The sequence below is a fragment of the Mirounga angustirostris genome, unplaced genomic scaffold (genome assembly GCF_029215605.1).
Source record: "Mirounga angustirostris isolate CCGP_5_RB_7025 unplaced genomic scaffold, mMirAng1.0.hap1 SCAF_4, whole genome shotgun sequence".
Classification (NCBI taxonomy): Eukaryota; Metazoa; Chordata; class Mammalia; order Carnivora; family Phocidae; genus Mirounga; species Mirounga angustirostris.
In genome coordinates, this window is record NW_026991712.1 from 154756867 (window position 1) to 154782971 (window position 26105).

General features: G+C 41.4%; 1 protein-coding gene across 8 annotated transcripts in view; it reads left to right on the forward strand.

Annotated features, from left to right (window-relative positions):
* Positions 1-26105, forward strand: part of TESK2 (testis associated actin remodelling kinase 2) — a 156983-nt gene that overhangs the window by 118877 nt on the left and 12001 nt on the right. For 7 of the 8 annotated variants that reach the window (XM_064589251.1, XM_064589252.1, XM_064589250.1 and 4 more), the window contains one exon: positions 23906-24052. The exons of the other annotated variant lie outside the window; for it this stretch is intronic. In XM_064589251.1, the coding sequence (XP_064445321.1) occupies positions 23906-24052 (147 nt within the window). The remainder of the gene's footprint in view (positions 1-23905; positions 24053-26105) is intronic. 8 annotated transcript variants of the gene reach the window in all.

A 26105-nucleotide genomic window follows, 5' to 3' on the forward strand; every position in this document is an offset into this window, starting at 1 on the left:
CAGCTAAGTAGATGTTATTTTTTTTTAAGATTTTATTTATTTATTTGGCAGAGAGAGACACAACGAGAGAGGGAATACAAGCAGGGGGAGGGGGAGAGGGAGAAGCAGGCTTCCTGCCGAGCAGGGAGCCTGATGCGGGGCTTGATCCCAGGACCCTGGGACCATGACCTGAGTCGAAGGCAGACGCTTAACGACTGACAGGCCACCCAGGCGCCCCTAAATAGATGTTATTTAGAGACTCCATGTCTTTCCATCTCTTTGCTCTGTCTTTACATTGTCAACTTCATCCTAAGGTGGCTGTCATTCTACTCAAAAAGTAGCTGCCACAACTTACATGCTATATGTTTTCTCTTCCATATCCAAGATGGAGGTGTGCGGCATTGTCAAAGACAGAAGAGAGAGATACTTTGAGACAGATTATGTGTCATCTCATAGTGTCTTCTTTTTGAGCTTGTTAAGAAGGGCACAAAGAGGGAAATATCCTCCTAATCAAATAGTTTAGAGATCCTTTTTGTGCAGAATCTTTCAGTGCCTAGAAGATTGGAAATTTGGGGAATGAGTGGGGTATAAGGTTGTCGGGTAGGGATCTCAAGTGACAATACTCTCTGGTCAAAAGAGTCAGCAAAAGAATTGCTTGGCAGATGTTTTGGGGTCTCTCTTGCCTTCTCTACTATGGAGAAGCTGCCTTTTTCCACCGTTCCAGTAAGAATCACTCAGCTATAGACAGAGCAATTGCTTGGCCTGGTGAGGTGATTCATTCCTTTTACAGCAAAGTCACTTTAGCCAGGCAGATACTTGGTACTAAAAGAAATGCTCTTAGCGCATGAGGGAATGGATCAGCCCTGCAGGCGGCTGAAAAGAACTTTTTATTCACATAGCCCTCATCCTCTTCTCACTCACCATTTCCACCCCCCCACCATACACCTTCTTTCTTTTTTAAAGAATAGTTACTTTGGAAATTCCTTGTTTATGTGGGTTGATATGTGTTGTTTCTGAGTTGTTTTTTGTCAGACTTATAAGAAGCCTTATATAATCAGAGAGCTTATAATGAAAGGAAACTCTGTCGGTTCAGTGACCAAACTCATGCATTATTTATAAAAATGAGCAGCCAGACCCCGATTCTAGTTTCTTGGTGTGCTGTGATATTGCTTTTAGTTGTGCCTGCTTCTTTTTTCGTTTCTGTGTGGCCCAGTACAGAGTATTCTCTTGACCTTATTTACCTTGAGCTAGATGCAGTATTGGTTGGTGCCTGCCTTGAGTTAACTTTTGCAGCATAGCCATACCTGTCTTTCAAGCATGGGGTGGCTTTGAGGAGACTATTTCTACCACATGATAGTGAAGAGGACATTTCAGATGTACCATCAATGATTGCCCCTGTGGCTCAAAACTTCTAAAGGAATGGTGAGGGTAGGAGAAATGACAGGCTGTGAATTAGCATCTATCTGCAAGGGAAGAAAGAGATTCACTTTACACATACCACTTTGAGTGAATCTGCTGTAGGCTAGGCAGTCTGCTAGGCTCTGGGCTTATCCGGATAAAAAAGAAGCCTATTCTCCTATTTACTGCTATATAACAAACTACCCTAAAACTTAGTGATTTAAAACAACCATTTTGTTTTGCTTGTGATTTTACAGGCCAGGAATTTGGAAGGGCTTTGCTGGGTCTCTGATCTACAAGTGTCAGCTAGAGGACCCACTTCCAGGATGGTTGCTGCATTTGCATGTCTGGTGCCATGGTCAGTGGAGGTGGCTTGGCCCCTCTCACTGCATGGTGTCTCATTCTCGGTCATCTCCATATGGCTTGAACTTTCCATAGCTTGGTGATCTCAGGATAGTTGGACTTTGTGTATGGTGACAGGAAAGAGGTAGAGGCCACCCACGTGGGAGCTGAAAGACTTCTTATGACCTACCTTTGAAGTTCCAGAACGTCACTTACGCTGCATTCTCTTGTTCAGGTCTGATTCACAGGGAGGGGAATTATTAGACTCTACATCTCACTGACCTTTTTTATTCCACTGCAATGTCTTTCATGAACTCAGTATTTAGTGACTGGGGTAGTAAGAAATTTCTCACTATGTCCTTCCTTAAAAGCTATTTTTAAATATCCAGCCATTATTCTATGATGTTAACTCTTACATCTCCATATGTATTAATAGTTGTTACTCATTATAGTTCATATTCTTTTTTTCTGTCATCTCCTGTTTTCCACTCAATTATTTTACTAATATTTCAAATACAACATAGCTCAGTTAGGTCACTCTTTTCAATCTTACCATTGTCTATTGTTAGAACACTTATTCCTCCAAATAAAAACTACAGAATTAGTTTTTACATTTTCTCATCTCTTGAATTTAACCAGTTCCTAATCCTTTTATTTTCTTTGTGATGTCTTTCTGAATCTTCTTTCTCTGCCTTCTTGCCATGACGTTATTCCATGTCTTGATTCCTACAAAGACTTTGGCTGGCTTTCCTGTCTCTAATCTTTCTTTGCTTCATTTTGGTATATCACTACTCAAATAATCCATTAGGCATACTTCGATAATGTGATGCTTCTGTTTAAAAACTTCTATTTAGGGGCTCCTGGGTGGTGTAGTTGGTTGAATATCTGACTCTTGGTTTCACTCAGGTCGTGATCTCAAGGTTGTGAGATTGAGCCCTGCGTGGCGCTCCGTGCCTAGTGCAAGGTCGGCTTGAATTTCTCTCTCCCTTTGCCCCTCTCCCCCCTTGCCTGTGCCTACTTCTCTCTCTCTCCCTCTCTCAAAAATAAATCTTTAAAAAAAATTCTTAAAAACTTCTGTTTAGCATTCTAGAACTCTCTCTATTTGATTTCAGAATACACATCCTTCCCTTTAGTTAGGCGGGTCTTTCTGCTCTCTTCTACACATGCTGGCCTTAAGTGTGCCTTCCGGGACCTGGGATGCCCTTATCTCTCTTCTCCCTCCCACTTTCCAAGTTATGTCAAATCCCAGGCTCTCTCATGGAGCTCAGTCTCCTAAATAAGGCCAATGATAATGCTTTGTGTTGTTGGGCCCATAGTATATGTTTAGGATGTTTATAGTTGGTTGTTAGGTGTAGACCCAGCTCTCAGAAAGCTGAATTAGTCCCAGTGGAAAGAGCTCGAAGTCAGAAGTAGTGTGAAATGTCATATCTCAGATCCTTTCACAATTAGAAGTTTATTTCATTTATACTTGTAAAAATAGCTAAAAACATTCCTATAAATACTTGGTGGCATCTTTACTTTTGAAAAAAGTAGCTTTTATTTAATTTTTTGGTTCGGTCATTTAGTAATAAAAAATCTCTAAATAAATTGTGGCACATGTTTTATGCCCTTATTTATAGTAACTCCCTATGACATTTGAGAAACAAGAATTTGAGGTTGGCACTCTAACCCACAAATAATAGAAGAGTTCATTTAGTTTACTTTAATCTTAAAGCAGTTTTCCCTTGACTTTCTGGCTTGCTTCTGGCTCATTTACTCATTCAAAAAGTATTTATTGGGCTTCTATTATGTATCTAGCACTATTCTAGGCATTGGGAATATAATAATGAACAAATAATAATCTCTGCCCTCTGGAACGTACATTGTGGTCAGCAGGGGGGTGAGTAGGAGAGTTAGATTGCACAGGAACCAAATTGTAATATATGTGGTTTAAGTGCTGTGGGGTTTGCAGTTTCATTATCTGGACAGGGAAGTTCTCACAGAAGAAGCAAAAATTAAGGAGGTAAGGGAACTTGATATATGAATATTTGGGGAAAGAGTGTTCTAGGAAGTGGGAACAGCAAGTGCAAGACATGGAGGCAGGAATGTTCCTGGTGTGGTCAAAGAACTCCAAAGAGGGTGACGTGGCTGCAGCAGAGAGAGTAAAAAGGATAGTAGATGGGGGTCAGAGAGGAAATGTGGGCCAGATCACACAGTCTTGTAGACCATTGTAAGAGCTTCAGCTTTTACTCAGGCTGAATTGTGAAGTCTTTGGGTGTTTTTGAGTAAAGCTATGACATGATGTGACTTATCTTTTCAAAAGATAACTCTGGCTACTGTGAGGTGGATAGACTGAAAAGGAGGCAAAGGTGAAAGCAGGAAGACTAGTTAAGAGATGATTGCAGTCAAGTTTGTGCAATAAAGACTATACAAGGGCGCCTGGGTGGCTCAGTTGGTTAAGCGACTGCCTTCGGCTCAGGTCATGATCCCAGCCAGGGTCCTGGGATCGAGTCCCACATCGGGCTCCTGGCTCAGCGGGAAGCCTGCTTCTCCCTCTCCCACTCCCCCTGCTTGTGTTCCTGCTCTCGCTGTCTCTGTCTCTGTCAAATAAATAAATAAAATCTTAAAAAAAAAAAAAGACTATACAAAAAGGCTGAGAGATAATGGTAACTTGGACCAGAGTGCTGCTGGTGATTCTGGATCTATTTTGAGAGTAAACTAGGCTTTCCTGATGCATTAGGTGTGGGGTGTGAGAAGATAAAAGGAGTCAAGGATAACTCTGAGGTTTTTGGTCAGAACACCTGAAGGGTAGAGTTGCTCTTAATAGAGATGGGGAAGACTACAGGATGTACAAGATGGGAGAGGATTGAGAGGTCAGTTTTGAACAGGTTGAGTTTGAAATATTTATTGGACATCCAAGTGGAAATAACATCATAGATCACGGGATTCCAAGGAGTACTCTGAATGATGATACCTTACTTGTTCAGATCCTGTTTATCAGTTTTTTCATTAGAAAACATTTCACTGTTTTGGAAGGAGGCATTTTTCAGCTGCTGTATTACTTCCTGAGTAATAATAGGGAAAAAATTAAGTTGTCTTCCTCCCTCCCTCCCTTCTTTCCTTCCTTCCTTCCTATCTCTACACCCAACATGGGGCTCAAACTCATGACCCTGAGATTAAGAGTCACGTGTTCTACCAACTGAGCCAGCCAGGTACCGCCTGTTTTTTTAACTAAATGTTTTTTATGTGCCAGGCCTTGCTAAATTTTTTTTTTTTAAGATTTCATTTATTTATTTTGACAGAGAGAGAGACAGCGCGAGAAGGAACATAAGCAGGGGGAGTGGGAGAGGGAGAAGCAGGCTTCCCTCCAAGCAGGGAGCCTGATGTGGGGCTCGATCCCAGGATCCTGGGATCATGACCCGAGCCAAAGGCAGACGCTTAACGACTGAGCCACCCAGGCGCCCCCCTTGCTAAATTTTTTTCCTCTTCCCCTCTCTCTCTCCCTCTCTCTCTCTATTGTCTGATTATCACACAATACCATGAAATAGGTAGTTTTTCCCCCATTTTACAGATGAGGAATCTGGAGGTTAAGAAGGAAATTAATTTAAGGTCTTTTTAGCTAAGTAATGGAGCTGGAATTTGAATCAAGTTCTGGCTGACTATAATCCTGTGTTTACTAGACTTTAAGCTCCTTGGGCTTGGTTATTTTGCTCACTAATGAGTCTTCAGCAGCTCGCATATAAAGGCATGCAGTAAATACTAGTTGGGTGAATGGATAAATGGATGAATGAATGAATACTGCTTCCCACACTTGAACTTACAGCAGTTAATCTGTTTGCCACAAAGACATTTTCCTCTTTCAGGGTGGTTTTGGCCATCCATTTGATGCATCTTTTCTCAGTGTTGGTAGTGCTAAGACAGCAGGAGGATTTAGAAAAATGCTTTGGGGATTTCTAACTAATCTTTCTCCTAATCCTCCCTATGCTGTGAGACTAGTATGGCAACTGAATTCATAGAGCTCTTTTTGAGTTTACTCTAAACCAGTTTCTAACAGAAGTTTTGACAAGTATGCTTTTCTTAACTTGATAAGTGGTATCATTCACAGGAATTGGGTCTCTGTAAGCCCTTGAGAGCACGCTGTTGCCACTTTGGATCTTGTAGAAGAATGGAAGGACAGCGGAAAGAGGGTGATCTCCCAATATACCTCTCGTACATTCCTGCTACTCAAGGGCGTTTCAGCATTCCTACACCAGATACATCATTGCTGTCTGCACGTTCTGTGTTTCCTTGTTCTTTATGTTGGTCTTTTCTTGTTACTGTGGTCACCATTATTTGCTTATATAGTAAATTCTTAGATCAGTGATTCCCAAAGTGAATCATAAGCATTTCTTTCCTTAACACACCCGTTTTAATACACTTCACCTTCCTATAGTAATTGCTTATGTTTATTTTCTGCTCAACAAATAATTAAGCAGACACTTTGTGTCAAGGGCTAATTTAGGTCAACTTCAAAAAAGAGAAGCTGGTCTACGAAGGTGGCAGAACAATTGTCTAAAACCTTCTGGTACATGTAGCACAAGTAGCTGCTTAATAAATGTTAAAGTAATAACTTGTAAAAGTATTAGTATAGTGCTTAGCTTTTCTACTGTTTAGCTGATAGTTCTCTTTTCCTTCTTCCCCAACCTCTCCCACTTTCTATGCCTTATCAATCATCATGTCCTGTCCACTTTACCTTCTTCCTATCTTGAACCCATTCACCTTACACCATTTCCTTCTGCCACCATCTCGCAAAAACCTTGTAACTAGTCTGTCAGTCTTCTCCCCTTAAATCCATACTACCCATGTTGCCAGCCAAGTGGTCCTTTTAAAGTACAAATCTATATTTTAACTATCTTAGCCGTTTTTTTTTTTTTAAAGATTTTATTTATTTATTTGACACAGAGAGAGAGATAGCGAGAGAGGGAACACAAGCAGGGGGAGTGGGAGAGGGAGAAACAGGCTTCCCGCAGAGCAGGGAGCCCGACGCGGGGCTTGATCCCAGGACCTTGGGACCATGACCCGAGCCGAAGGTGGATGCCAAACGACTGAGCCACCCAGGTGCCCCTATCTTAGCCATTTTTAAGTGTACATTTCAATAGTTAGTATTAAATATGTTTACATTGTTTTGCAACAGATCTCCAGATCTATTTCACCTTTTACTTTCTGTTTCTATGATTTTTTTATTTTTATTTTTATTTTTTAATTTTAATTTTAATTTTTATTATTTTAAAGATTTTTTTTTTTTTTGACAGAGAGCGAGACAGCAAAAGAGGAACACAAACAGGGGGAGTGGGAGAGGGAGAAGCAGGCTTCCCGCTGAGCAGGGAGCCCGATGCGGGGCTCAATCCCAGGACCCTGGGATCATGACCTGAGCCTAAGGCAGACGCTTAACAACTGAGCCACCCAGGTGCCCTGTTTCTATGATTTTGACTGCTCCAGGTACCTCATAGAAGTGAAATCATACAGCATTTCGTCTTTTTGTGACAGGCTTATTTCACTTAGTATAATGTCCTAAAGGTTCATCCATGTTGTAACATGTGACAGGATTTCCCTCCTTTTTAAGGATAAAAAATATTCCATTGTAAATATATACCACATTTTACTTATCCATTCATCTGTTGATGGACATAAGCCCAGTGTTTAATACAAATCTAATTTTGTTTCTCCCTGCATAAACCCTTCTTTGGCTCCTCATTGCCCTCAGGGTCAAGTCAAAACATCTGATCCTACTACTGCTTGTTTGTATGGCCTCACCGCTCACTTCTCTGACCTCTTTGCTGCTGTCTCAATTTGTACCACAGTTATACTGAACCTTTTCAGTTCCACAAATGGGACATGACCCTTTCCACTTCTGGGCCTATGTACCAGCTCTTCTCTCTGCCTAGAACACAACCTCTCCATCTCCCATTGGCCTGGCCAACTCCTACTTAACTTATTTTCTCTTGGAAGCCCTTTCTGATATCCTAAGGTTAGGTACCTCTCCTATTTACTTCCATATTACAATAGTATTTATCATTGATTTTTATTCACTGTTTGTGTATGTAGGTTATAAATTCCTTAAGGGCAAGGACCATTTTATTTACATTGATATCAGTTGGTTCCTAGTGTAGTACAAATGATAGCTGCTTATCATATTTGTTGTGAATAATCAGTGGCATTTTCTGGCTCAAAACCTTCAGTGATTTCTTCATTGATATAGTGTAGTTTTATTTATTTATTTATTTTTTAAGATTTTTTTATTTATTTGACAGAGACAGACACAGTGAGAGAGGGAACACAAGCAGGGGGAGGGGGAGAGGGAGAAGCCAACTTCCCGCGGAGCAGGGAGCCCAGTGCGGGTCTCGATCCCAGAACCCTGGGATCATGACCCAAGCCAAAGGCAGAAGCTTAACGACTGAACCACCCAGGTGCCCCTATTTTTTTTTTTTTAAGATTTTATTTATTTATTTGACAGACAGAGCACAAGTAGGCAGAGTGGCAGGCAAAGGGAGAGGGAGAAGCAGGCTTCCTGCTGAGCAGGGAGCCCGACACAGGGCTTGATCCCAGGACCCTGGGAGCATGACCTGAGCCGAAGGCAGACACTTAACTGACTGAGCCACCCAGCACCCCTACAGTGTAGTTTTAGAACCTTAGTTGTTTACCAGAATTGCTTAGGAGCTTTTTAGAAAGTACAGATACCAGGACCTCACACAAGACCCACTGAATTAAAGTCTTGGGAGAGGCCAGGCATCTGTATTTAAAAACTTTATTAATTTATAAAGTGCATAGGTTATCCTGTGCACAGTTAGGGTTAAAACATGGAATTCTTGGGGCACCTGAGTGGCTCAGTGGGTTGAGCATCTGCCTTCATCTTGGGTTGTGATCCCAGGGTCCTGAGATTGAGCCCTGCATCCGGCTCCCTGCTCAGCGGGGAGCCTGTTTCTCCCTCTCCCTCTGCTGCTCCCCCTGCTTGTTCTTTCTCTGTCAAACGGATAGATAAAATCTTTAAAAAAACAACAACATGGAATTCAGGATACTCTTAGCTTGGTATCCTAGTCCTCTGTGCTTGAGCATCATCTTTCCTTTTTTCTGCTAGGTCTTCTTTAACAAGTACTCTGTCATTCAGACAAACTGGTTTTATGTGTTTACTAAACATGGTTTGTGTTTTTTTGCCTATTAATATTGCTTTATCTTGGGATGTGCTCTTTCCCTTTATCCTATAGAAATCTCTCCCCTCAAGACTTGGCTCAAAGTCCACTTATTTCTCTATAAAACCTTTTCTGATTCTTTCTTTGCCATTGTTTGCTCCCCTCTCCTTGCCAAATTTGGCCCTTTCATTGATCTTCTTCTCCTATATATATATTTTTGGTACCTCTCTTATTACACATTCTGCCATGTATTAAAGTTATTTTTGCTTTGGTTTCCCTATATAAATGTAAGCTTCCAGAGAGGAAGAAACCCAGGATTGGGGTCAAAAGGCTTGAGTAAAAATCCAGGCTCCACGATTACTAGTTGAATAACCATAGGCAAATTATTTAAATTCTCTGGGCTTGATTTCCTCAAACAAACAAACAAACAAACAAAAAGGATAGCAAGAATGTTTTGGGATGTTGCAAGGTTCAAATGAGGTAACTATGAAAGTGCTTTATAAAACCAATTAGTTTGGGGGCGCCTGGGTGGCTCAGTCGGTTAAGCGTCTGCCTTTGGCTCAGGTCATGATCTCAGGGTCCTGGGATTGAGCCCCGCATCAGGCTCCCGGCTCAGTGGGGAGCCTGCTTCTCCCTCTCCCTCTGCCCTTACCCTCTGCTTGTGCTCTCTCTCTCACATACACTTTCTCTCTCTCAAATAAATAAATTCTTTTTTTTTTTAAGATTTTATTTATTTATTTGACAGAGAGAGACACAGAGAGAGAGGGAACACAAGCAGTGGGAGTGGGAGAGGGAGAAGCAGGCTTCCTGCCGAGCAGGGAGCCCGATGTGGGGCTTGAGCCCAGGACCCTAGGATCATGACCTGAGCCGAAGGCAGATGCTTAATGACTGAGCCACCCAGGCGCCCCTAAATAAATAAAATCTTAAAAAAAAAACCCAACTAGTTGCTGGTTATTAATAGGGATAGTATTTTACTCATCTGTATATTCTTCATCTCCCAGCAGTACTTTGTAGTTAGAAGACACTTTATAGATATTGACTGAGTGATTGAATAGGGGGGAAAGGAAGCACATTTTATGCCATCTAAAAAGCAAAGTGGAGGTAAATTTTCTTTTTAAAAATACATTTAAAAATTTATTTTAGAGCCTGTATGAATGGCTAGAACTCTTGCCTCATGAATGGAATAATTTCTTTTTTTTTTTTTTTTAAGATTTTATTTATTTATTTGAGAGAGAGAGAATGAGAGACAGAGAGCATGAGAGGGAGGAGGGTCAGAGGGAGAAGCAGACTCCCTGCCGAGCAGGGAGCCCGATGCGGGACTTGATCCCGGGACTCCAGGATCATGACCTGAGCCGAAGGCAGTCACTTAACCAACTGAGCCACCCAGGTGCCCTGGAATAATTTCTAACTGGCTTTTGCATTGTTTAATTATAACACCTCTTGCATAGTCATCCTTTGACTCTGTAACTAATTTGCTCAACAACTTCTTTTCCATCCAGATTAGCTAGTCAGTCAAACATGTATTTCTGGTACACCCAGAAGGGACAGAACTGAGAACTGGACTTTTGGAAATACAAATAAAACTGGACTTTTGGAAATACAAATAAAACAATAAAACAATACAAATAAAACTTACCTGATAAGTCAACTAAAGTTTTGGATAAGAAAATATTTCATTTTTTTAAACCAATAATTTATTGTAGTTGGCAGTACCAGGGACACTTTAAAAAAAAAACAACAACTTTTTTTTGAAGATTTATTTATTTGAGAGAGAGACAGAGAGCAAGCAGGGGGAGGGGCAGAGGAAGAGGGAAAGGGAGAGAATACTCAAGCAGACTCTATGCTCAGCATGGAGCCCAACTCAGGGCTCAATCCCAGGACCCTGAGATCATGACCTGAGCCAAAATCGAGTCTCAACCAACTAAGCCACCCAGGTACTCCCCAAAAAGGTTTTTTTTTTTAAAGATTTTAATTATTTATTTGACAAAGAGAGACACAACGAGAGAGGGAACACAAGCAGGGGGAGTAGGAGAGGGAGAAGCAGGCTTCCCGCTGAGCAGGGAGCCCGATGTGAGCTCGATCCCAGGACTCTGGCATCATGACCTGAGTTGAAGATCGGTGCTTAACAACTGAGCCACCCAGGTGCCCCCAAAACTTTTTTTTTTTTATAAAATCAGGCATACTCATTAAAGAAATAGCTGTTATTTCTGGAATGTTAAGTGTTATGTGTATTTTCTTTTTTCATCCTTATGACAACCCTCTGAGATATACTCATTATTACTGCTATTTTATGTAAGAAGAAACCGAGAATTAGAGAGATAAAATTTGGAAAGTGATTCTCTCACTTTTTACCTACTTAACTCCTCAATTTTTAAGTTTTAGTTTAAACTTTCACTTCATTAGAGTGGCTTTTCCTAATGACCTCCCCACATCCAGATTGTGAGTTGGCTTCTGATTCTCTTTGTTAGCACTCTTTTCTTTTTCATTGTAGCACATCTTATAACATATAATTCTTCATTTATGTGAGTGTTTGTTTATTGTCTCTCTCTGTCCCATATTTCCCTGAGGACTCGGGCCATTTTCTGTTTTGTTTACCACTAGCAAGAAATAGGTAGCAGGTCATTGAAGGCGGGATAGGGGTCGGGTTAGAAGAGTTAGTTGGGCTTCTTCAGACATTCCCTTTCTGTCAAGCTAGAAAAGCTAAAGACAATGTTGTTAGATGTTGGGAGGCTGGACTGTTAGCCAAGGGCACCACAGTTAAGGAGAACAGTTGTGTTTAGTGTGGTTCTTATCTCTTCACTACCTGTTTCTCTTGATGAAGCTAATATGAGTTGCTTTGACTACTTGCAAGGAGGATGTTATAGAAGGAAAATGTCTGGTATGGGGCTTAGAATGGATTGCCTTTCAGATCTATTCTTTCATATTCTATTGTTATTCTGTAGACTTGGGCATTGTTTTCCCTATGAATATATACTTTGTACTTTTGAAAAAAATTTTTATCCATCATGGCAAGTGATATAAATAAGGATAGTGTAATAATATATATATGCTGATACTAACTTACCTTTTTTTTTAAGATTTTATTTATTAATTTTGAGAGAGAACAAGCAAGGGGAGTGGCAGAAGCAGAGGGAGAGAGAAAATCTCAACCAGACTCCATGCTGAGCAGGGAGCCCAATGTAGGGCTGAATCTTCCAACCCTGAGATCATGACCTGAGCTGAAATCAAGAGTCTGACGCTTAACCGACTAAGCCACCCAGACTAACCTGCCCCCTGACTAACTTATCTTGTAAATAAGGTCATCAAATACTTTTCTGAGACTATCTAAAAGATAAGGAGGCATTCATGAAGATCAGATAGAAGAACGTTAAAATTTGGGGGAAAAGACAGGGTAGATCATGCAGGGTCTTACAGGCCATGGTAAGGATTTTGAAATTTATTTTAAATACATCAGGCAGCCAGAAGGGTTTTCTGTAGGAGAGAAGATGATACAATTTGCATTTAAAACATAGCAGCTTGGCTGCTCTGGGGAGAATAGATTGTTGAGGGGCAAAAGTGGGGGCATGGAGACCGACCATAGGAGAAACTTACATTAGAGATTATATGAGAGATGTGGGTGGTTTGGACTGGGGTGGTATCTATGCAAAGATCTGTCTTGGAAATAGAAGCACAAGGTCTTGATTGTGACTTTGGTAAGGAGAATGAGAAATCAAATGATCCCCAGTTTCTAGGTAGGTGGTGGTGCCATTTATTGAGATGTGGAAAACTTGGAGAGTATAGCAGGAATATTTCTCCTTCCTCTGCTATGTGTGTATTCCCGGGAACTTTTTTTTTTTTTTTTTTTAACATAATGCTGTAATTGGCATAGTTTCTTCACTATAGAAGACCAGGCTCAGTCTTTGTCTTAGCCCAACTTAAGGCTCTTCCTTGGGCAAGACCTTCCTGGTCTAAGCTCTGAAGACTGAGGTAGGTGATGAGAGCTGACTCATGGAGAGTGGAGAAGGAATCCCTATATATACATAGATGGTTAGGGACACTTCATTCATTAGTTCATTCAACAAGTATTTATGGGGGCCTACTTTACCAGACATCGTATTGAACCTGTTTTCAGTGAACTCATGAAATGAAGTTAATTATGTGTCAGGACCTTCTGAATTTATTTGGAACAGGTTTCAGAATTGAGTGATATGCTCATTCTCTGCTTCTAGTCATTTGGAAAAAAATTTTTTTCAGTTTAGTATCCCCCAAATCCTTCCAAATGGCATCATATCCAGATCTGCTGCTTTACTTAAAGTGAGAGTTGGCATTAGACTAGCATTAGCTGCTTCCCTGAGAGTGCCAGTGGCTGACAGAGGAAAGATAATTCTGAACAAGTTGGTAAAATAAATCTAGACTTATACTCAAGATTAACTACCTGATTTTTCTCATTCTCTCGTTAAAGAGGGCACATCATTCTGTCATCTGAGATGGTTTGAAACCAAGGAAAAGAAAAGGCTCTCCTTTCTTGTTTGAGGATGTAGATACAGATGTATACACCAGACCTCAAATCTGTTTTGTCTGCAGTAGAACCAGAACTGGCTGGGTCCTCTGTCTCCACCCTTTCCTTTGATAACTCGTAGTAGTCTTCATGAATTTCTGTGAACGTGAGGGTATTTAGTTACCTATTTGACCCTTAGCCTTTGGAAGGGATTTCTGCCTGCACTTGGAGTGACTATTGGGCTGGGAAGCTATCTTCCACATAGCAAGTTGGAAACCTTTCCTCCCTTTCTACCCCTCCACCTACCATTTGCCACTAGAAGATAGCATTTAAGCTTGCAGTTTGCTTCTTTTAACTTATGCTTGATTTTTTCCTTATTCCGAGGCCAAGTTTTATGCTAATATAGGCAGAGAAAGTAGGAGAAATGATTGGTTCATTTGGAGATGCAGTTCCTTTGATATAAATCACCTTAATTGGAAACTTAACTTCTTTTGGTTTCTGTTTTCATTTTGTCCACTGTCAAGCCCCTATTCCTCAGATCTGGTGGGGAGGCAGGGTATGTTTGTCCTCCTTAATGGATTGCTTTTTCACTCTGAGCCCAATCACCAGGTGAATGTCAAAGATTTGTATGTGGGTCTGCGGAGTGCAGGGTTATAGTAGATGTGGGGTAGCAAGCTGGAGGGAAGAATAATTTTAAGCATGAACCCAATAGCCTTATGGATTTAGGGATATGAAAGCAGACTGGATGGAGTGGTTAGGAGCCCTGGCCTGATCTTAAATCATGTCTGCAACCATTGATTGTGAGTAGAGCTTCACAGGGTAAAGGGAACAGTCTTACTATTTCTTTGAGAAGATTTGTTCTACGGATTTGTTTTTTTTTTTTTTTTAAAGATTTTATTTATTTATTTGAGAGAGAGAGAGAATGAGAGAAAGCACATGAGAGGGGGGAGGGTCAGAGGGAGAAGCAGACTCCCCGCCGAGCAGGGAGCCCGATGCGGGACTCGATCCCGGGACTCCAGGATCATGACCTGAGCCGAAGGCAGTCGCTTAACCAACTGAGCCACCCAGGCGCCCTACGGATTTGTTTTTTAATGTTTACTTTAAACAAATTTGATTTTGATTATGAGATGTTTGATGGAAGAGTTAAAAATCTGTGGGGAAAGCTTAATCATGCTTTTTTGAATCTTGTAGATAAACAGTCATTTTGATGTTTATAGTAGCTTATACATGCATAGAAAAACACTCCTTACTGCTTCAGGTATGTTGCGCAAACATATTCTTTAAGCAGTGAATGGGTTCATACTAAATATCTATCTATGGGAAGTGTGAATGAAGAGGGAGGAGATATTTTTATGGCTTCTTTCAGTTACTGATAAAAGAAATATCTTCTATAATTTCCAAAAGGAGATTGCAGTTATATATATATTTTTTTAAGATTTTTTTTTTTAATTCATTCAAGACCCAGAGATAGAGAGAGAGCATGAGCAGGGGGAGAAGCAGAGGGAGGGGGAGAAGCAGACTCCCCGCGGAGCAGGGAGCCCGATGCGGGGCTCGATCCCAGGACCCTGGGATCATGACCTGAGCCGAAGGCAGACGCTTAACCATCTGAGCCACCCAGGCGCCCCTGCAGTTATATTTTTTAAGTCCATGTGATTTTGACCACTTTAAGGAGTTTGCCGATAGGGTAATAACAGTATCCTCAGAATTTTATATCACTGAGTGGTCAAATGCACTGTTTTGTATTTCATTTTATTTCCAATGCTACCATAATATCTGCCATATAGTAGGCATTATTATATTATTATTATTTAAAAGATTTATTTTTAAGTAATCTCCACACCCAACATGGGGCTCTAACTCACAACCCTGAGATCAAGAGTCACACACCCTATCAACTGAGCCAGCCAGGTGCCCCCAATAATAGACATTATTAAATATTTGTTTTGGATGGTATTTATCAGAGAACTCTAAAGGCACACTTCCCTTTTGATCTTAAATTACATTAATGACTGAATTGGGATGGCTTCTACTAAGAGAGAACTTAAAACCTGCCTGCATTTGTTTAAATGTACTTACTCATTTGCTCATTCAGCAATTTATTGTTCACTGGATACTGGGCTCACAAAGTTGAGAAAGACTTGGTCCCTGCCATCAAGGTTATAGTACAATGTGATAAGCAATAGTAGAAATACGTACAGGGGACTAAAGTGGCACAAAGTATAGAATGGGGTGTTAGGAAATGCTTTCCAAAATAAAAGACGAGCTAGGTTTAGAAGGATGAATAAGAGTTAACAAAGCTGGGGTGCCCGGGCGGCTCAGGCTCAGTCGTTAAGCATCTGCCTTTGGCTCCAGTCATAGTCCCAGGGTCCTGGGATCGAGCCCCACATCGGGCTCCCTGCTCGGCGGGAAGCCTGCTTCTCCCTCTCCCACTCCCCCTGCTTGTGTTCCCTCTCTCGCTGTGTCTCTCTCTGTCAAATAAATAAATAAAGTCTTAAAAAAAAAAAGTTAACAAAGCTGTGAAGGGAAAGAGGAGTATTCTGGGCAGGAGATGAGCATATATGAAGGCAGAGAGAGTGAAACATTTAAATATGCTGAAACACATTCTGGGTTCCCTTTCTCTTTGGGTCAGTCCATTACTACTGACTCTTTCAGTCAGGCAAGCCCTGGTGGACCTCCTGAACAGTGGCAAACTTGGGTTTTGGCAGATGGAGGGATACATGCGTGTAGTGGCTGCCGAACCTCGAGCTGAGAACAGGAGGCTCCTTTGGAGCACAAGCCTCCCACAGGGCGCTCTTGGGATGCCTGTCCTGAAATTACCCGGGGCAGTAACAAAGCTCTCTTTTCTTCTTCAAACCAAGCCAGCAGGATGGGGTGTCTGCTAGCCTTTGTGTTTGGAGCCGACCAAAAAACACAGTGGCTCGCACAATGGCATTGTTGGGCTTCAGTGAAAACTAGGTCGGGGCCCGGGCCCTCATCTACGGAGGGCTTATCCAAAGAACAGAGGTTTGACAAGTCACTGATTTGGCTATTTGACACTGATGCTGGTTTCTGATGTGTTTTTGACTTACTGATGGCACGGAAGGTGATAGGATCTCTTCCTCTTGCTTCTCTGAACACCTGAATTTGGAATCTCTGAGTTACCTTTCTTTTCCTTCAGTTCTCATATTTACCACCCAGTTGCTATAGCCTTTAGATTCTATCTCTGCATATTGTAACTCTAGCCCACCTTTTCATACCTATAATATAATAGCACGCTAAGTCAGGAATTTGGTCCCCTCTCATCTGGACTGTTGCAGTACCCTCCAAACCTTCCTCTAGTTCCTCCTCTATCCTGCTACCAGCATGATCTTTCTAAAATGTAGTTTGGGGCATGTATTAGTTTCCTAGGGCTGCCATGACAAAGCACCACAATGTGGGTGGCTTATAACAACAGAAATTGATTCTTTTACAGTTCTTAAGGGGAAGTCCAAAATCAAACTGTTGGCAGGGCCGTGCTCTCTCTCTGAAAGCTCGAGGGGAAGATCCTTCCTTGCCTCTTCCTAGCTTCTGGTGGTGTTTCTTGGCTTATAGATGTGTCACTCACATCTCTGCCTCCCTTATTACATAACATTCTCCCTGTGAGTCTGTGTCTTTTCTCTTTCTATAAAGATACCAATCCTATTGGAGTAAGGGTCTACCCTACTCTAGTATGAGCCCATCTTTATTTGATTTTCCATCTGCAAAGACTCTATTTCCCAAAAAGGTCACATTTACAATTACCAGGGGTTAGGACTTGAGCATATCTTTTGGGGGGACATGATTCAACACACAACAGATCATAGTATACTTTACCTATAAATCTTTAGTGCTCCTCTGGTCTGACAAATTAACTGTAGATGTTTCATCTTGGTGTTCCAGAACTTCTCTAAAAAATTACATATTTATAATAAATATGGTAATAATGGCAATAGGTAACAACTGACATATACTGAGAACTTTCTTTGACATTGTTCTAAGCATTTTACACGTCAGCTTATTGAATCTTCATGACTCTATAGGTTAGGTACTAATCTTTTTTTAGGGGGATAGATACTATTCTTATTCCCATTTTATAGATGAGTATTAAAGAAATTGAATGATCAACCCAGGATCACACAGCTAGTCACAGGTGAGATTCAATCCTAGGCAGTCTAACTCCATAGTATGTGGGCTTTTCACTATACTGTATCGCCCATCTTTACTTTTTAGCTTCATCCCTTCTCCCTACTTACACCTTACTCAGGAAAAAGTAGAGGAATAACTACTAATCTCTGCACTTTATCTTTGTGTTCCTTTTGCACAGAATGTCTTTCTTATTCCCAGTCCTACATATGGGCTTCCATGAAATGGAACTGAATCCTCAACAATGAGCGATTAGCCAGGCCTGGGTGAGGGAAGGGTATTCCAGATAAAAGGATCAGCAATGTGTGCAAATGTGCAAGTAAGCAGGGGTCAGACCTTTTTTTTAAAAATAAGATTATTTATTTATTTATTTTTATTTATTCATCAGAGAGAGAGAGAAGAACAAGCAGGGAGAGCTACAGGCAGAGGGAGAAGCAGGCTCCCTGCTGAGCAAGGACCCCAATGCGAGACTCGATCCCAGGACCCTGGGATCATGACCCAAGCGGAAGGGAGACACTTAACTGACTGAACCACCCAGGCGTCCCTGGGGTCAGACCTTTATAAGCAGGAGTGAAAGGCTTTATTTATTTATTTTTTTAAAGATTTTATTTATTTATTCATGAGAGAGAGAGAGAAGCAGGCTTCCAAGGAGCAGGGAGCCCGATGTGGGACTCGATCCCAGGACCCTGGGATCATGACCTGAGCCGAAGGCAGACACTTAACCATCTGAGCCACCCAGGCGCCCTGAAAGGCTTTATATTCCGTGCTGAGTAAGGGTTGTGGATTTTATCCTAACAGAAATAGGGCATCACTGAATAATTTTAACAGGGGATTGACTCTAGGTTGGCATTTCAGAAGGAGTATTTTGGCTGTATTATGGAAAATGGATTGGAATGAGGGCTGTATCTGTTTAAGATACAAGAAATGGACAAGAAGACTAGTTAGAAAACCAATGGAATAACCCAGGGAGGGGTTATGAAGATAAGATATTGATAGTGGGCAGAATGAGTTGTATACTATGAGTTAAGCACTATGCTGGACATGCTTTCTATGCCTTATTTGTTTTAATTACTCCCTGCCTTTAATTAAACACCAAATCCTGTTGCTTCTACCTCTAAGATGTCTCCAGATATTAACCTCCTTTCCATTCTTGTGGTCATTGTCTTATTCACAACTTCCCACCTGGATGATTCCAGAAGCCTGGCTTCAATTCCTGACTTTTCCATACAGTTTTCACATTACTGTTAGAATGATATTTTCTGTATAACATATATGTTACTGTCCTGTGTGGAAAAAAATTGTTAGTTGATTATCACCTCGACTGGACTGTGAAGTAAACTAGACTGTGAATTAAGGGCAGAGACTGGCCCCACTCATCTTTGTGTTTTCACATAATAGGCTTTCAGTGTTTGTGTAGGTGGATGGATAGAGAGATGGACAGATCTTCCTCAGGACAGCCCTGCTAATTAGGTGGTAGCAAATGATCTTTGTTAGTTGGATGGTAGCACATTTTTCCGCCTTGGGTGAATGCCCTAGCTCCAGGCCAGTTGGGTAGATTTTTCAAAAAGGAGTATTATTCTTACAGTTGATATTTTCTTCAGAGCCTCTGGATATGCCTTTGAACCGCTGCTCAGGGATAAGCTTATTGGTTACAGGTATCAGTACATTGATAATTCAAAGTTAAAAAAAAAAAAGCAGCCATTTTGTCTTATTCTTCTGACTGGTCATGATTGGGTGAGGCTACTTTAGCTGACTAAAATCAGCTGGGAACAGGAGCCCTGGGTGTAGTGAGTGTTACCTCATGGAGAGGTAAGTGTTGCCTAGTGCTGTTCCAGAATATTCTCTATGTGGGCATGTGTATGTGTCTGTCTGTTGTCTGAGTTGGTACCATCAGAGCCTATGGGGATATATGGGAAGAACTATATTCTCAGCCTACACAACTCCCAGCCATCTTTTAGGATCCAACTCAGATGTTATCTCCTCTTTGAAATTTTCCAAACTCAGGGAAAGTCAGTTTCTTCTTTCATACCTCAGGTATTTACCTCTACTAAAGGGTTATTGGTATTATTTACTTACATCTGTGTCTTTCACTGGACTTCTTTAAGGTATAAACTGTTATTCATCTTTATATACCCACATTTACTATGTGTAATGCACTCTTGTAATCACAGAAGGAAAATAATGTTGATGTAAACTGACAGGTTCTTACTGTCATATGGAGGTGACAGGAAGTGGAGAGGTGCTCACTGAATGGTTGTAGAAATAACTTTAATTGATATTCCTGAAAGGTTCACTTCTCTACTTTCATGAGTGGAGAATTGGAGTGTCCACTAATTTGACCTGCGACCCTGTGGTGATTTTTTTTATGGTGTTGACATATGATTTCTTGCATACATAATATTGTTTAGTCTCCAACACACATTTATTTATTGACTGCCTTTTAGGAAGAGTCTTTAATGAAATCAAGTATCAAACACAAATGAAATGGTAGAAACTCTGTTATAATATTTTATTAGACCACGAGTTGGAAAGGCAGGTTTTGGTGTAGATAAAGTTGGGAAACAGTCACTAAGAGGTACTGAAGTACCTATAACACTTGAGTGGCTGATATTATAGTTTTCTGAATTCGAAAGTTTAAAAAGACAACAAGAAAAAATGTAAAAACTTCTCTCTCCAGTAGGTTATTTAAATGCATTGCCAATGCCTTAGGTTGTTTTGTAGAGCTGCTCAAGGGAGTGGTCTGGAAGAAAACAAAGCAAAGCCACTGTTATCCTCATCCTGGGAAGCTGAATGTGCTAGTGTAGTTGATCTTGCCTCTGCTTCCCACAGAGGGATTTGTTCAGAGGACACACCAGCTGAGCCTGCACTGGGAGTTGCTTATTGGGGAAGTGAACGTCCCAACTAATGGGCACGCAGAGTGTGTAGCAACTTAGAAGTCTTCCTTGTTGGCAGATCTCAAACTTCCCTTCTTCATACATGCAAAGGCCTCGAGACGCTCAGAAGTTGTGGTTTCTGAAGGCCCAGAGGCTTATCAGCCCCCTCTAAAAATATTCGCCAAAGGCAGGCAAAAGAAACGGGTTGTAACAATAAACTCCATTTAGTTTCCTTCTCTGGTTCTGGTTTGTGCTTTTTCCATCTTGCCTGGAAAAACCAGAGCCTACTAATGGTGTGGGAACCTAAAGGGATAGCAGGCAAGAGATCTGAATTTTATTCCAGTTCTGCCTCTTTTTTTTTTTTTTTTAAGATTTTATTTATTTATTTGAGAGAGAGAGAACGAGAGAGAGCAGGAGAGGGAGGAGGGTCAGAGGGAGGAGAAGCAGACTCCCCACCGAGCAGGGAGCCCGATGCGGGACTCGATCCCGGGACTCCAGGATCATGACCTGAGCCGAAGGCAGACGCTTAACCATCTGAGCCACCCAGGCGCCCCCAGTTCTGCCTCTTAATTGGACTTGTCTCACCTTGCCTCACCTTTCTCCTGCTCTCCACCCTCTGCCTTTATCTATGGATTTCTCCGGTCTTCAGAGACATGCTGAAAAGAGTAAATATGTGTTTTTCTGAACCAGAATCTCGAGTCCTGGCTTAGCCTGGCCCAGAGAGAATGCAGATACAGCCTTTTCATCGTGGTCTTTTCTGCCTGGCCCTCCATTGGGAGACCTCAGTGGCTCCTGAAGTCAGGCCTTCCATGTCACATTGTCACCCTATCAAAGAAGTGAACCAGCACCGTTTCAGTTCTTTCTGACTCTCAGAACTAAAGAAATTTGTCTGCATGATTAGCATCTGCTATATTGCCCCCAGGTAGTTTGGAGTTTGCAAGTTCAGTTTCTTTTTAGCAAATGGGCTCCTCATATGTGAACTGTGGACAGATTGAACTAGAATAAAGAGATGAAAGGTGCTGTATTAATGCTGTCAGTATGCCTCATTTTGAGATTTCCAAGATGGATTATCAAGCAGAATGAAGCAGATTGACAGATTTCCCTTTTGAGAAGTTAGGTATATTTTTCGCCATTCTCTCTGCAGTGCCAAGCCTGATCCACCTCATCCAAGGATATTAAGTGCTGCATCGTGCTGCCCCCAACTGGTTCTTTTTGGTGCTTATGTTACCACATCATGACATCTCAGATTATATGGCACTTATATTTTTTTCTAAGCACTTTCATATGCTTGTATTAGATTCTCATAATGACATTGTGAGTTACATGAATCAGGAATTATCATATCTATTTTAGAGGTAGGAAAACTGAAGGATAGCCTCATTAGTTGATTTGTGCAAAGGTAATTGGTTATTAAGAGGCAGAATTGGACTAAAATTCAGATCTCTTGCCTGCTATCCCTTTAGATTCCTTCTTCTTTTGAAAATTCAGTGTCACCCCCAAAAATAGGTATTTAAGAGCTTAATTTTAGGCTCTTCTGAGGCTCTTTGACTCAGTCAGATGCTATGGCCTGTAAGTCTAATATAATGTAGTGGTAAAGAACATGAACTCTGGGCCAAACTGCCTGGGTTTGAACCCTGGTTCTTAACCTCTAAATGCCTTTTATAAAATGAGAATAATAGTACACTTAATTCATAGGGTATGTGCAGATTAAATGAGATAATTAATGTAAAGTTCTTAGACTAGTGCCTGGCACAAAGTAAGCACTATATAAATAAATATTAGCTATTGCTATTGTTGTTTTGTTGCTACTGTTATTATTATTACTCTTGTCATCTCTATGTAAATACATTTATTTGCTCTTTTTTTTTTTTTTTTTAAAAGCAAAGCAGCCCTTCATGGGTATGTAGAAATGATGAACAGCCAAATTTATTGAAAGAGTATCATTTTTTTAAAGATTTTATTTATTTATTTGACAGAGAGAGACACAGTCAGAGAAGGAACACAAGCAGGGGGAGAGGGAGAGGGAGAAGCAGGCTTCCTGCAGAGCAGGGAGCCCGATGTGGGGCTCGATCCCAGGACCCTGGGATCATGACCTGAGCCGAAGGCAGACGCCCAACGACTGAGCCACCCAGGTGCCCCTATTGAAAGAGTATCTTCACATAGCCTTCTACTCACTCCTCAGTTCAGTTTGGTCTTAACTCTGGTCTTAACCAGCTGCTCTGGCCATAGTTGCCAGTGACTTCTTAGTCCCAAGTTCAGTGGACATTTTTCCTGATCACCTTACTTGATCTGTATAGCATTTGATACTTTTGGTCATTTCCACTTTGGAATGTTCTCCTTCTTTGGCTTCTATGGTAACATTCTTGCTTGGTTCTTCCTCTGCCTGCTCCTTTAAATGTTACCATGCCTTTGGATTCTGTTAATTTCTCACCTTATATCTTAAACCCTGGACAACTTCATACATCCCTTGGCATCAGTGACTACTTCAGCTCATTGTTACTGCCCCCTAAATGTTGGTCTCTAGCTCAGACTTTGTCCCTCAACTTTAAGCTCTTTTTAGGACATCTCCACCTTGGCTGTCCCACAAGCTTTTAAACTCAACATGTTCTAGCTGACCTCACTATTTTTAACCTTGCTGCTTCTTCTAAAAACCTGTTCTCTCTATTTTGTGGATATTTAATAATGATAGTATCCAGGGGCCAAGAGCCCAGGATCAACCTAGAGATTTTCATTGTGCTCACCGCTACCCCCCCGACAGTCATCAAGTTTTGTGTGTGTGTGTTTGTTTTTAACTCTGCCATCTAACTATATCTTGAATCTCGCTGTGTTCCAGTGTCTTCCCTATTGCCTTAACTGAGGTACCCTTCTTTCACCAGGATTATTGCAATAATTGCCTATTTACCCTTCTCCATATTCTCCATCTAATCCATCAATCGTACCATTGCTTAAATAATCTTTTCTTTGAAAAGCCAAAGATGAACATTTTGCTCTTCTGCTTAAAAGGCTTATTTTGTTCCCATAGACAGGATGAAGTCCATATATCTTAGCAAAGTATATTGGCTTCACCTGTTTCTACTATTCATGCACTCTGGCCATATTGAGTAAATTAGTTTCCTGAATGCACCTTGCACTTAATCTATAACTTTGCATATGCTGCTCCCTCTGTGTGGATTGTCTTTCTGTCCTGTTCCCCCAGGTCATCCTTTTGATTCCTTATTTCCTATGTACAGCTTCCTCCGACATGCCCAGGTTGACTTTGTAACTTTATCCTCTGCACTCGTTATGCTGTCGTACCTGTACAAAGCTGCATTTTAGCATTTACCAAATGATGCTGTTTGTACCCGTTAATATATTGTCGTCTCCGCAAAGGAAGGGGTCTTTGTGTGCAGCGCCTACCATAGTGCCTGGATGCCGAATAAACCATCAGTAACTTAAAAAAAAATTAAAAAACATAGAAGCTCTATCCTCTAGGTGTTTATCCTCTCATGGTTTCACCACCAGCCTAAACGTTCCTGACAAATGGTGGCTGGGTTTTTCCTTTTGTTTTGCAGTATATCAACTCTGGAAACCTGGAACAGTTGCTAGACAGTAACCTGCATTTGCCGTGGACTGTGAGGGTGAAACTGGCCTATGACATAGCAGTGGGCCTCAGCTACCTTCACTTCAAAGGCATTTTCCATCGAGATCTCACATCTAAGGTATGAAGGCTTTACTTGCACAGCTCTTTGAGACACTGTCTTCCATTACCAAAAAGCTATGTTAAGAAACCAGTCATTAATGAACTTTGAAATGATGAAGATCTTGTATAGAGTTGACATTTAATCACAGAGAATACAACTTACTGCTCTGTATAGCTAGTCCTTAGAAAGCCAATATTGGCTCACAGCAGGTACCTTTTAGTGTTGAGCCAGGCAGCATATATATCTTAAGAATCTTAATCCTTGACTCCGGTCTGAATGAGTGTTGCAGGAGCAGGTGACATGGGAGGGTTAAGGGATTCCTGTCCTATAGGAGCGACAGCAGTCAAGGCAAATTGGGAGCCTGTGTCTTAGAGTTCTCTTTCATGGCCTCCAGAAGGTAGCTCTTCACTGAGAGCAGAAGTTCACTGGTTTTGTCATTTGAGTGCAGGTTTTGAGGGCTATAACGTACTGACCCATTTTCTGTTTGTGTGATTGAGTTTCTGCCCTTCTGCCAGTTCTTCTTTGGCATCAGCTAGTCTCTTGCTGTCCAAATTGCTGTGTGACCAGGTTAGAAAAGAGTTGCTTTTAGAGGAAGTTGGCCATGCTACAAGGCAGGCACTTCAGGGCCAAGTGGCCCAGGACACCACCATGACCAGGCTTATATAAACAGTATTGTTTGATCATTGATGTGGGAACTGTAAGCCATCTAATGTGACTTCTGTGTAAGAGATGATTTAAAATCTTCTAGAGAGGTATAGAGGAGTTTTGTACTTGCCCAAGAATAGCTGTCATTTCATTCTCCACCCTCAACACCTACACATGCACACATATAGACATGCATACCAGACTCATGCACCCCTTCTGTCATGAAGGAGAGGTGAGGGAGCTTGTTATATAACAAAATTTGCAAAGGGGACAGAAGCAAGCTGTACTCTCAGAGCGAATAAGGCCTAGAACAGTAAGTCCTTAGCTACCTCACACGACAATGATTCTTGTGTTCCAAACAGCAGTACTGCCCCTGAGGGACCCTGGCCATTGGTTTATAAACTACTACAGAGAAAATAGCTTTAGGGAGGTGGATGTGGGGCCCCCGGGTGTGGCAGGGCCATTTGTAGTCAGCTGCACTGTTACTGAAGCAGCATTAAGATGGCAAGTGGAGGGGTGCCTGGGTGGCTCAGTCGGTTGGGCATCTGACTCTTGGTCTCGGCTCAGGTCATGTGTCATGAGTCATGAGATCAAGCCCCACATCAGGCTTCCTGCTCAGTGAGGAGTCTGCTTGAAGATTCTTTCCCTCTGCTCCTCCCCCTACTCTCTCTCTCTCTGAAATAAATAAATAAATCTTAAAAAAAAAAAAAAAAAAAGATGGCAAGTGAAATCTGATGACTAGCTGAGGCCTAGCTATGAGGAGTCCTTTACCTTTATTGGGACCTGTAAGGGTTGGGACCTGAAAGGTGGTATCTTATCATACCCTTATTAGGCTTTTCTCCTTCCTTAGAATGTTTTAGAAAATCAAGACTAACTTGCACTTGTTCTAGGCAAATGGGTAGGGTCGTATCAAGACACTGCCTTAGGTTGATAGCCTTCTTTCACCTTGAACATGCAGCCAAAATCAAATCTTTGCATCCTATTGAGAGAACATCATTTCTTCCAAGGTGGAGGGAGATCCTGACCAGTTATCTATCAGTCACGTAGATATTTCCCCCACACTCACATGAATGTCTCCTCTGCCTGGCACCATGGATGAAGGAATATTAGAAAAGGAGAGTTTCTTACTTAGAGGTACTTACAGTCTTGTGGGAAAATAATTAAAGAACAACCCACAGCATTTAATAATTAAGTGTTCAGCTTCAGACTGTAGGTTTTCAGGGAAAAGAAAGATCACTAGGTTAGGGTGGCTAGGCCTTCTGGAGCAAAGCTCCCCCGACGAGTTCCTAAGAGCTGAACCTATTCCCTTCTGTGCTTCCAAAGCGCTTTGTCCCATCGTGCTACTATCCAAGTGTAGCTCTGTCTGGGCTTGTCATTGTTGTATTGTAAAAATGACTAACCTCTTTGGATCTATTGGATAAGAACA